The sequence below is a fragment of the Diceros bicornis genome, chromosome 1 (assembly GCF_020826845.1).
Source record: "Diceros bicornis minor isolate mBicDic1 chromosome 1, mDicBic1.mat.cur, whole genome shotgun sequence".
Classification (NCBI taxonomy): Eukaryota; Metazoa; Chordata; class Mammalia; order Perissodactyla; family Rhinocerotidae; genus Diceros; species Diceros bicornis.
Window position 1 is genome coordinate 53,815,020 of NC_080740.1, and position 13,065 is coordinate 53,828,084.

The 13,065-nt window shown below is 36.9% G+C and overlaps 1 protein-coding gene across 1 annotated transcript in view; it reads left to right on the top strand.

Annotated features, from left to right (window-relative positions):
* Positions 1–13,065, top strand: part of DDX46 (DEAD-box helicase 46) — a 69,759-nt gene that overhangs the window by 7,356 nt on the left and 49,338 nt on the right. The window contains exons 4-11 of the mRNA XM_058540489.1: positions 1,734–1,830; positions 5,262–5,427; positions 7,875–8,026; positions 8,822–8,935; positions 9,493–9,658; positions 10,946–11,066; positions 11,650–11,825; positions 12,758–12,879. Coding sequence (XP_058396472.1) covers positions 1,734–1,830; positions 5,262–5,427; positions 7,875–8,026; positions 8,822–8,935; positions 9,493–9,658; positions 10,946–11,066; positions 11,650–11,825; positions 12,758–12,879 — 1,114 coding nt within the window. The remainder of the gene's footprint in view (positions 1–1,733; positions 1,831–5,261; positions 5,428–7,874; positions 8,027–8,821; positions 8,936–9,492; positions 9,659–10,945; positions 11,067–11,649; positions 11,826–12,757; positions 12,880–13,065) is intronic.

The window sequence follows — 13,065 nt, forward strand, 5'->3', positions numbered from 1 at the left end:
TTAACATTAAAAAATCAGTCAGTGTAATACTTTATATTAACAATATTTAAAGAGGAAAATCATAATTACCTACGTAGATTCAGGTAAAGCATTTTACTAACATATGTCCATGTTTACAAGTTCTTAGCAGACATGAATAGAAAAGTATTTGACAAATGGATCATAAAATTAGAAATGCAGAGGACATAAACACTCTTAAAGAACAAGGTAGGAGGGCTTGCTCTACCAGATATCAAGACTTGTCATAAAGTTATAGAAATTAAGATAGTTTTTTTTTTCTTTTTGAGGAAGAGTGGCCCTGAGCTAACATCTGATGCCAATCTTCCTTTTTTTTTTCTTTTTTCTTTGTTACTTCCCAAAGCCCCTAGTATGCAGTTGTATATCCTAGTTGTAGGTCCTTCTAGTTCTTCTGTGTGGGATGCCGCCTCAGCGTGGCTTGATGAGCAGTGAGTAGGTCCATGCCCAGGATCCGAACTGGCAAACCTCAGGCCGCTGAAGCAGAGTGTGCGAACTTAACGACTGTGCCACTGGGGCTGGCCCTGAGATGATAGTGTTTTTTTTTAAGTTGAAGTAACATTGGTTTATAACATAACTTCAAGTGTACATCATGGTATTTTTTTTTTTTTTTATAATTTTATTTATTTATTTTTTTTCCCCCAAAGCCCCAGTAGATAGTTGTATGGTCATAGCGGCACATCTTTCTAGTTCCTGTATGTGGGACGTGGCCTCAGTGTGGCCGGAGAAGTGGTGCGTCAGTGTGCGCCCGGGATCGAACCCGGGCCGCCAGCAGCGGAGCGAGCACACTTAACTGCTAAGCCACGGGGCCGGCCCCATCATGGTATTTTGACTTCTGTATAGACTATATCGTGTTTACCACCAAAAGTCTAGTTGCCATCTGTCACTGTTGCCCCTTTACCCCTTTTGCCCTCCCCCAAGATAGTGTGGTTTTAGTGTAGGGATAGAGAAATAGACCAGTGAAACATATAAAGAGCCCAGAAAGAGATCCACACATGTATAGTCATTTGATAAATAACAGTGGTGACATTGCAATCAGTGGCAAAAAGTTTTTTTGATAAATGGTGCTAGGGACATTTGCTATCCTATAATGAAATAGGACCACCTACCTCATTCTGTGCACAAAAAGTATTTCAAGCAGAGTAAAGACCAAATTAGATGGCAAAACTATAAACCTTTTAAAAGTTTATACTAGAGAATATCTTCTTTACTTGTGGATATCTTCATCAAATCTGGAAGGATTTCTGAGGTACTGTAAAAAGCACCAATCATAAAGGGGGGAAACATTGACTAATTTGATTATATTCAAATTAAGAAATTTTATTCATTGTAAGATACCATGTAGGGTCAAAATGCAAGCCTACTGGGATTTTAAATATTGTTATACATACAAATTATCTTGTAGAATATTAATGTCTTGGTATATTTCTCCATTTGTTTAATTTTATCTCTCCTATTTAAATTTTGTAATTATTTTTATGAGAAATGTCCAGTTTTTCTTCGGCGAATTTCCCAATATTTAATATTTGCAATTAGTGTCATGGGATTAATTTTTCATTGTATTTCCAAGGTATTTATTAATAGAATGTAAAAATGCACTTAACTCTTGGAAGTTTATTTCTTACCTAAAAAGTAAAATACAAGTTTGTAGAAGTATTTTAAAATGAATATTTCCAAGTACAAATAGATGATGTCTCTCTCTCTGTGTTTTTTGGTAGGTCTAGGTCCAAAGAGAAAACAGATAGTGGGGAAAGTTCTAAAGAGAAGAAAAAAGACAAAGATGACAAGGAGGATGAAAAAGAAAAAGATGCTGGCGTATGTTTACTAACATAAATAATCATATAATATCAAACTTGTTTCTACAGTGACAAATTGTTTGTTTTTTTAATGGTATATGTTTTATTTTTAAATAAATGGTAACAGATATATAAGATAAACAGATAAAGGAATAGTCCCCATGGAAAAATTTTTTTCTGAAAAAAGTTGCAGGTCTATATACGTTATCTGTTTTGACTTACAAAATGTGATCATACCATATGCATTATTCTGTATCTTTTTGTTCATTTTTATTTTATTTTATTTATTTTATTTTATTTTATTTTTATTTTAGAGGAAGATCAGCCCTGAGCTAGCATTCATGCTAATCCTCCTCTTTTTGCTGAGGAAGACTGGCTCTGCGCTAACGTCTGTTGCCAGTCCTCCTCCTTTTTTTTCCCCCAAAGCCCCAGTAGATAGTTGTATGTCATAGTTGCACATCCTCCTAGTTGCTGTATGTGAGACGCGGCCTCAGCATGGCCGGAGAAGCGGTGCGTTGGTGCGCACCCGGGATCCGAACCTGGGCTGCCAGTAGCGGAGCGTGCGCACTTAACCGCTAAGCCATGGGGCTGGCCCTGTTCATTTTTTTTTTTTTTTAATTTTATTTATTTATTTCCCCCCCCCCAAAGCCCCAGTAGATAGTTGTATGTCATAGTTGCACGTCCTTCTAGCTACTGTATGTGGGACGCGGCCTCAGCATGGCCGGAGAAGCAGTGCGTCGGTGCGCGCTCGGGGTTCGAACCCGGGCCACCAGCAGTGGAGCGCGCTCACTTAACCGCTAAGCCATGGGGCCAGCCCCCTGTTCATTTTTAAGTTGTGAATTATTTTATCAATATATAAGGTCTTAAGAATAATAAACAGCAGTATACCAACCATTCAGCTTAAAAAATAGAATACCTTGCTGTTTTCATTTTCTATTTATTGGAGATCTTTCTGTAGCTGCATACATAGATATAGCTCATTGTTTTTAATGCCTGCATGTTGTTCTGTTGAAGCAAGGTAGAGAGATCACTTTTGATGGATATTTAGGTAGTTTCCACTCTGCAGTTATAAACAAGGGTGCATTAATCCCTGTACATATGTCTTTTGTGAATATAGTATAGAGTAAATTGGTATCAGTGAAGTGAGTTTGTCAGTGGGTATATACATTTAACATTTTGATAAATAGTATCAAATTGCCCTCCAAAAAAGTTGTATAAATTTAATTTTTTTTGTGTGCGTGAGGAAGATTAGCCCTGAGCTAACGTCCATACCAATCCTCCTCTTTTTGCTGAGGAAGACTGGCCCTGGGCCAATGTCTGTGTCCATCTTCTCCCACTTTATATGGGACGCTGCCACAGCATGGCTTGACAAGAGGTGCATCGGTGCACACCTGGGATCTGAACCCGAGCCGCCAGTAGCCGAGCGCTTGTGCTTAACCACTATGCCGCGGGGCCAGCCCCGAAGTTGTATAAATCTTGACTTAAGATTTTAGACATATGAAAATGTCTGTTTTCTCACATCCTTGCCAACATGGGAATTTCAGAATCTAATTTTCACTAATTTAATAGGAGGTACTTGGTATCTTGTTATTTTTGAGTTACATCTTTAAATATCAGTGAATATTTTTAAATGCTGGGAACATAATGTAATATAAATTTATAATATACGTACTAATGTATTTTATTTACTATTTGCACTTTTCTTTGAACTGCCTATTCATATCTTTTGCCCGTTTTAAAATACATTATAACTTCACTTCTTTTTTTTATTATGCTTTGTTTTTTTGAGTTCTATTTTTTTTGTGTGTGTGTGAGGAAGATCAGCCCTGAGCTAACATCCATGCTATGCTAATCCTCCTCTTTTTGCTGAGGAAGACCAGCTCTGAACTAACATCTGTTGCCAGTCCTCCTCCTTTTTTTTCCCCAAAGCCCCAGTAGATAGTTGTATGTCATAGTTGCACATCCTTCTAGTTGCTGTATGTGGGATGCTGCCTCAGCATGGCCAGAAAAGCAGTGCGTTGGTGCACGCCCGGGATCCGAACCTGGGCCGCCAGTAGTGGAGCACGCGCACTTAACCGCTAAGCCATGGGGCCGGCTCTGGAGTTCTGTTTTTTAAGTAGTTCTTTTTTTAAGGGACCTGCTTACTGAGCAGGGTAGCTAAGAAAGGATACAACATGAGAAGTCTGGGTTTCTTTTTTGTTGTTGTTGAGGAAGATTCAGCCTGAGCTAACATCTGTTGCCAATCTTCCTCTTTTTGCTTGAGGAAGATTCAGCCTGAGCTAACATCTGTTGCCAATCTTCCTCTTTTTGCTTGAGGAAGATTCGCCCTCAGTTAACATCTGTGCCAGTCTTTCTCTATTTTGTATGTGGGTTGCTACCACAGCATGACCGCTGATGAGTTGTGTAGGTCCATGCCTGGGAACCTAACCCGGGCTGCCAAAGTGGAGCACGTTGAACTTAACCACTAGGCCACGGGGCCAGTCCCCTCGGGTTTGTTTTCTGATCTGGTGTCTTCCGTTGAGTGACTGGGTGATCTTGAGGAAAACATATAAGCTTTCTGGGACTCATCTTTAGAGAGGATGAAATTCTTATAAAGGATGTAAATTCTGGAGCAAAGCTTTTTTTTTGTTTAAGAAATAAATTTATTTCAAAAATACAAACATAATATAACCATATGATAAAATATTTGGAAAGTCAGAAATAATTCTCTGTAATCCTAGGTGCCCCAAACACCATCACCATTATAATTTTGTAATATTTTCTGTAACTTTTTTTATGTATATGTCCATACCTATCTGTAATGGTAGCATAGGTAAATTTTTGATTTCTATAATGCTTAATCTAAAGTTCCTCATTATAGCTGTGGAAATGATTTGCTGTCTCCTCTTTTTTTTTTCCTCTTGTTTTTTTTTTTTTGTGTGTGTGTGAGGAAGATCAGCCCTGAGCTAACATCTACCAATCCTCCTCCTTTTGCTGAGGAAGACTGGCCCTGGGCTAACATCCATGCCCACCTTCCTCCACTTTATATCGGACGCCGCCACAGCATGGCATGACAGGTGGTGCGTTGGTGCACACCCGGGATCCGAACTAGCGAACCCTGGGCCGCCGCAGTGGAGCTCGCACACTTAACTGCTTGTACCACCAGGCCGGCCCCGTGCTGTCTCCTCTTGAGAGTATTATTAATAATCTTGATACAGGCTTTAGAATGGCTGTTACCAGGAAACTTAGACCTAGGGCTAAAAGACAAAAACTTCTTAAACATGTTGATAAATAGCTTTCATTTACTCGCTAATTTGTAATAGAAAATTGCTTTTCTATTATTTCTTTTCTATTAATTCCTTTTCCTGTCTTATACTTTGGAGAAGTTATTTGGAATCTCACTTGGAATACAATTGTTAACCCTTGTTTCCCTCTCTCTATCTCTCTCTCTTTTTTTTTTTCACCTCCAAGAACTTTGACCAGAATAAGCTGGAAGAAGAAATGAGAAAGCGAAAAGAAAGAGTAGAAAAATGGCGAGAAGAGCAACGTAAAAAGGCCATGGAAAATATAGGGGAACTGAAAAAGGAAATTGAAGAGATGAAACAAGGGAAAAAATGGAGTTTAGAAGATGATGATGGTATATTCATTTGTTAGACTAATATGACAATTCAGTAGAATATTCTAGACTCATGAGTAATATTTCATAGTGGGATTTTTTTAGACTTTTTTTTTTTTTTTTTTTTTATTGATGTTTTAATGGTTTCTAACATTGTGAAATTTTGGGTTGTACATTTTTGTTTGTCCATCACCCCATATATGACTCCCTTCACCCCTTGTGCCCACCCCCCACCCCCCACCCCCACTTCCCGGGTAACCACAGTCCAGTTTTCTCTGTCCATGTGTTGGTTTATATTCCACATATGAGTGAGATCATACAGTGTTTGTCTTTCTCTTTCTGGCTTATTTCACTTAACATAATACGCTCCAGGCCCATCCATGTTGTTGCAACTGGGACGATTTTGTCTTTTTTTTATGGCTGAGTAGTATTCCATTGTATATATATACCACATTTTCTTAATCCAATCGTCAGTCGAGGGACACTTAGGTTGCTTCCACTTCTTGGCTATGGTGAATAATGCTGCAATGAACATAGGGGTGCATAAGCCTCTTTGGATTGTTGATTTCAGGTGCGTTGGATAGATTCCCAGTAGTGGGATGGCTGGATCATAGGGCATCTCTATTTTTAATTCTTTGAGGAATCTCCATACCGTTTTCCATAGAGGCTGCACCAATTTGCATTCCCACCAGCTGTGTATGAGGGTTCCTGTTTCTCCACATCCTCTCCAACATTTGTTGTTTTTTGTCTTGGTGATTATAGCCATTCTAACGGGCGTGAGGTGGTATCTTAGTGTTGTTTTGATTTGCATTTCCCTGATGATTAGTGATGTTGAGCATCTTTTCATGTGCCTATTGGCCATCTGTATATCTTCCTTGGAGAAGTGTCTGTTCATTTCCTCTGCCCATTTTTTGATCGGGTTGTTTGTTTTTTTGTTGTTCACTTGTGTGAGTTCTTTATATATTATGGAGATCAACCCCTTGTCAGATGTATGTTTTGCAAATATTCTCTCCCAGCTGGTTGGTTGGTTGTTCATCTTGATTCTGGTTTCATTTGTTTTTAGACTATTTTTTATTGTGGGAAGATATATATAACATAATGTTTACCATTTTAGCCATTTTTAAGTGTACAATTCAGTGGCATTAAGTACTTCACAGTGTTGTGCAACCATCACCACTATCCATTGCCAGAATGTATTCGTCATCCCAAGCAGAAACTCTGTACTCATTAATAATTCTCCATCCTGCGACCCCCACCCCCACCCCCTGGTAACTTCGATTCTACTTTCTGCCTCTGTGAATTTGCCTGTTCTAGGTACCTCATATGAGTGAAATCATACAATATTTGTCCTTTTGTGTCCAGCTTATTTCGCTTAGCATAATGTTGTCAAGGTTCATCCATGTTTTAGCATTTATCAGAATTTCATTCCTTTTTATGGCTGAATAATATTCCATTATATATATTTTGTTTACCTATTCTTCTGTTGTTGGATACATGGGTTGGTTCTACCTTTTGGCTTTTGTGGATAATACTGCTATGAATATGGATGTGTAAGTATCTGTTTGAGTCCCTGCTTTCAGTTCTTTTAGATATATACCTAGAAGTGGAATTGCTGGATTCATATTGAGATTTTAAATGCCCCTGCTAATTATGTTAAAATTTACATAGCGGAGTAGTGGTCAGTAAGGATCACTGATTTTACTTTAGAGTGGAGAGTTGGGTGCTTATGAGCATAGTCAGTAAATAGCTCTTTAAGTTTTTTTTTACTACAAATAAGAATGTTAGTAATAAGGGTAAATTAAGGGCATGTTTTCAAGTCCCTCCATAACTTAGAAGAGAAACATTTCCGCTCCATATCTGAGTTTGCCTTTTGAGGTTTTAGTCAAGTGGAATAGTGTGGAATTTTGTAGTAAGATGGAATTCTGCTCTGTTTTCTGTGACCAATCCTGTAAATGTTTTGTTTTCTGTGAAAGTTCCACAAAATGGTTTAAATAGAGGAATGGATTGTATCTTTAAGTGGTGGTGATGTCTTAGTTATATAAAAAAGATTAGATTATCTTGAATTAAGAATATACTATTATTTTTTCTTGGTAATTTAAAGAAAGGTAATTGAAAGAAAAGAAATAAACATCATTTACTGTTTAGTTCTGCTTCTAATAGTGTAGTTGTTAAGTTTAATACTAGAAATTCATTTTTTAGGTATAATTAATCTTTTTGCCTCTTTTCAGTTTAATAATTTATAACTTATTATAATTTATTTCTTTTGCTATTAGTATTATTATTATTCAAAACTAATACATGCTTGATTTAAAAACTTCCAAGTGTATTTGAGCTGCAGTGTGCCTGGGTTAATTGGAAAGGAGAGTGTTTGGGTGGTGAGAGAAAAGTTTAGAATGGTGGGGTATAGTCTGATTGTGAAGTATTTCCTGTTGAAACACATGTACAAAGAGTGTATTCTGATATTTTAGATGATGAAGATGATCCTGCAGAAGCTGAAAAGGAAGGAAATGAAATGGAGGGTGAGGAGTTAGATCCATTAGATGCTTACATGGAAGAAGTGAAAGAGGAAGTAAAAAAATTTAATATGAGAAGTGTGAAAGGTGGTGGGGGAAATGAAAAGGTATGGAATTTTCTCTTATTTTATTTTTAAAGATATATATTCCTAATTGAATAACTTGAATTCATTGTTGCATTGAACTACTACTGACTTGCATGACTTTGTAATGTTAATGTTTTTGTTTCCTCCCCAATCTCAGAAATGCCAGTGCTTTTTCTAAATACCAGAGGTACTAGTGAAGTTTAGCTGTGAATGCTCTTTTGAAAGTCACTCTTACCACCATCTTTGTTCAATATCTTTGCTTACTTGTTACTTACTCAGTAGGTCCTCTCCAGACTTCTCCAGCACTTCCATCTTTCGTACTCGTGATCCCCTTTACCCTAGTCTATTTTTCTTTTTTGTAGCATTTATTACCTGTTGACAAATTTTATAATTTACATTTTTTATCATGTTTATTATTTGTCTCTTCTGCCTTCTGAAATGAAAGCTCCCGAAGAGCAGGGACCTTTATCTGTTTTGTTTATTGATTCATCCTGAGCTCCCAGAACAGTGTCTGGCTTGTTGAATGAGTGAAAAATACCATTTAGTATTTTTAAAGTAAATTTATTGCATAATATTATATAAAATTATATATTATACAACAAACTACGTATATATTAATATATGACAAAATATAATGCAATTATATTTTAAAATTTAAACAAATTAATAAGGAGAAAGCAGACTACTTTTTGTCTTTTCATTAAGTTGTCACTAATAACTAAATTAGTTTGAATTATAAATTGTGACAGTTACGCATTTCAGTTGCATATAATGTTTCAACTTTGCAAAATATTTTATATTCCTTTTTTATTTTAGAAGTCTGGGCCAACGGTCACAAAAGTTGTCACTGTTGTGACAACCAAAAAAGCAGTCGTAGATTCTGATAAGAAGAAAGGTGAGCTGATGGAGAATGATCAGGATGCCATGGAGGTAATTTTTCATTAATTTTGACTTTGTTCTTGACGCTATCCTAGAAGTATTTGTTAGAAAGCTTTGATGGAGATGTGCTTTTCAGTTATGCAAACTACTGTTAGGAGGAATTCTTGCTGTTCTCAACAATACTGTAGCTAGATATCTAGTTGGTAGAACATTCTGACATCTTTGACCTCTTGCTGTAAGCCCATGTTTTGATTCCCCCTTGCCCCTTATCAGCTCACCTCAGACATACAATAGGGAGAGAAGAAATGAAGTGACAGAATGAATTAAATTTCTTCCTACTAACGTGCATTGGAGAGATTTATATAGGGAGTACTAAAGCAAAACTTAATTAAAGCCATATTAGAATTATTTTATTATTTTAGCTTTATATTGTTGTCATAACTTTCTGTAAGGGCAAAGAAAAAAGAAATTAAGTTGAAAAATTTAGAAAGTAAAAACCAAAGAATATTTTCTAGGAGAGGAGGATTTTAAAAGCTAGGAATATTGCTTCCTGTAATGAGAAAATAATAATGGATTTAGCTCTTTACTTAATTTTTTTTTAATTGTAGTATTCTTCAGAGGAGGAAGAAGTTGATCTTCAGACAGCACTTACAGGCTATCAGACAAAACAGAGAAAGCTTCTAGAACCAGTAGATCATGGAAAAATTGAATATGAACCATTCAGAAAAAACTTTTATGTTGAAGTTCCAGAACTAGCAAAAATGTCTCAAGAGGGTAAAATTCTTTTATTCATTCATTGGTTATTGAGGGAACAGAGGAGGATACACTTCACTTTGCCTGAGAAGAATGGGGCTAGATCTGTGAGTTGATGCACGAGCAGGAGGAGTTTGCTTGGCCTACCTGGAGAAGTGACAGAGGGAACCAGAAGATGAGAAGTCATTCTAGAAAGTGAGAACATCATCTGCAAGGATTCAGAGCAGTAGGGAATCAGTGTTTTTGGAAGTATTAAAAAAATGAGCAAAAATTAGTTTGGCCAGGGTCAGCCCAGTGCCACAATGGTTAAGTTTGTGTGTTCCGCTTCGGTGGCCCAGAGTTCACTGGTTCGGATCCTGGGCGTGGACCTGCTCACTGCTCATCAAGCCATGCTGAGGTGGCATCCCACATAGAAGAACTGAGAAGGACCTACAACTAGGATATACAACCATGTACTGGGGCATTTTGGGAGAAAAAAGAGAAAAAAAAAAAGAGGAAGATTGGCAGCAGATGTTAGCTCAGGGCCAGTCTTCCTCCAAAAAAAAAAATTTAGTTTGGCCGATGTAGTTGAGATTTTTAGGGTTGAAAATACTCTTTTTGTGAAGTTAGCAAATAAAGAATTGTAAGCCTTTGGGCCGGCCCTGTGGCATAGTGGTTAAGTGCACGTGCTCTGCGTCTGGTGGCCCGGGTTTGGATCCCGGGCGCGCACTGACACACCGCTTGTCAGGCCATGCTGTGGAGGCATCCCATATAAAGTGGAGGAAGATCGGCATGGATGTTAGCTCAAGGCCAGTCTTCCCTCAGCAAAAAGAGGAGAATTGGCATGGATGTTAGCTCAAGGCTGATCTTCCTCGTGCGCGCACATGCACACACACACACTAAATAAATAAATAGTAAAAAAAAAAAATTAAAAAAATATATTGTTAACCTTTTCCTTCTGTGATATGAGAGATAGGAACCAATGTGAATCTGTATAATATTGGTAGAATAAGGATAATCTGGACAACTCCTGCTTAGAGAAAAAGGTTGTGTTATTTGTCCATAGTTCTTTTATTGTTGTTGCAATTTAAGACAAAATTGTGGAGAGTGGGGTATTTCTTTTCCTCTTTAGTTGGTTACAATAGTAATCACTTTAACTGTCTCTGAGCTGTTCAGTGCTTTTTCCTGTGGCTCTTCTATGGAATTATCTTTGATAGCACTAAAAAAAAAAAAGAATTGAAGATTCTTAATTGAAAATGCCTAATTGAAAAGTAGAAGGCACTAATAGAATAATATTTAAGAGTTTTGTATGTGGATTTTGTTTTGTAGAGGTGAATGTATTTCGGTTGGAAATGGAGGGCATTACAGTCAAGGGAAAAGGTTGCCCCAAACCAATTAAATCTTGGGTCCAGTGTGGAATTTCCATGAAGATCTTAAATTCTCTCAAAAAGTAAGTGGCTAGTAGTTGTCCACATTTTTCAATGTCTTGCTACACAGAATAGCCCTTTCACACAAATATTTCCCTTGGTTACATTTTCACTCTAATAGAAAAACTTATGTTTTTCTTAAACAGCTTTATTGAGATATAATTTACATACCATGAAGTTTACCCTTTGAAGTGTACAATTCAGTGATTTTTAGTGTATTTATGGAGTTGTGCAATCCTCACTATAATCTAATTTTAGAACATTTTCATCATTCCCAAAAGAGACTGTATTCATTAGTTGTCAGTCTTCTCCCTTATTTTGCACCCTAGGCAACCAATGATCTGTCTCTATAGATTTGTCTATTCTGGACATTTCATATAAATGGGATCATACTAATGTAGTCTTTTGTGACTGCCTTGTTTCACTTAGTATAGTAGTTTCAAAGTTCATCCATGTTGTAGAATGTTTCAGTAATTCATTCCTTTTTGCCCAATATTATTTCATTGTAGGGATATACCACATTTTGGAAAACCTTATTTTTATGGGACTTTGAGAGGCCCAGTGATCTCAGTTCTTACTTTGTATTCTTTTTGTTTGCTTTTTGAGGCATGGCTATGAAAAGCCCACACCAATCCAAACCCAAGCAATTCCTGCTATAATGTCTGGACGAGATTTGATTGGCATTGCCAAGACAGGAAGCGGAAAGACCATTGCTTTTCTTTTGCCGATGTTTAGACACATCATGGATCAGCGGTCATTAGAAGAAGGAGAGGGACCAATAGGTATAATTTCTTTCATTAAACTATTTTTTCAGATAACAACATGGTTGTCAGTTAATCAGAAAGACCTGATACTTTAATATGTTCTTAATTATAACAATAAAGATGTGTTTATGTAGATTTTCTTTATAAATTTGGCACTTTGGGGCTGATTTCCCCTTACCAGCAGGTGGAGTGAGAATCTTCAGAGCTCTGGAGTGACATCTCAGAAGTACAAAAACAGCCTCTCCTGGCACAGCTCAATTTTTAAACTCTGACTCGGCAGGTAGACTCCTCGTGCATCTATCTGTTTATTTATGTTGAGGTTTGTTCTTAGCCCAGTTTCAGTGGATCTATAAACTCAACATAGAAGATTGTAGGGAAATGTATTTTCCTTTTTTTTTTTTTTTGGCCTTGACAGGCTATAGTGCCAGCATTTCTTTCAGGATGAGGTCTTCAGATTCAGATTTCATACATTTGGCAGAAATCTCTTCTGCAAATTTGAGTAGGGTTTTGGAAAGTTGTTCCACTCCTCTCTTGGAAACAGAGGGCATGATATATTTCTCCTCTGTGTGTGCCCCTCAGAGCAAGGTTGTTTCTGGAAGCCTCGGTATGACTCTGCAGCACAGTGAGTTACGTGATTATCTTTGTGATTTGCAGTTGAGAATGATTTGCATTCTGTTCAACCAAGTATTTTCCCAGGGTTAAGTGAGGCATTTAACTTTCGTTTATCTTCCTATAGCATGTTCTTGAAATCTACTTAAAATTATCCTTCACCACAATCTCTGCTATTATAAAGCTTTTGAAATCGGGTTTTCCGAGGTACATAAAACACATTAAAAGAAAAATTAGACTTAAGAGATCTGAACTTGATTGCGGAGGTTAAATTTAACGCTTTAAAGCATAGCCTCTCAAGAATTTTGGTGGTTAGGCTTTTGACGTATTTATCTTTTCAGCTGTCATCATGACACCAACTCGAGAACTGGCTTTACAAATTACTAAAGAGTGTAAGAAGTTTTCGAAGACTTTGGGACTTAGAGTGGTCTGTGTTTATGGAGGAACAGGAATCAGTGAGCAGGTATTTATAAAAGGAACATTCATTTTTTCCATTCTTTTCTTAAATCGAATGATTTAATCAAATAAAAGTGATTTTTCATTTTAGTGTTTTGTATAGTGATTGCTTCTAAAATCTTGAAAGGTATGAAGGGTGATAATAATAGTAAGATTGAACTTTGTTAATGTTGTGTTTTAGAGTTTTTGAGTC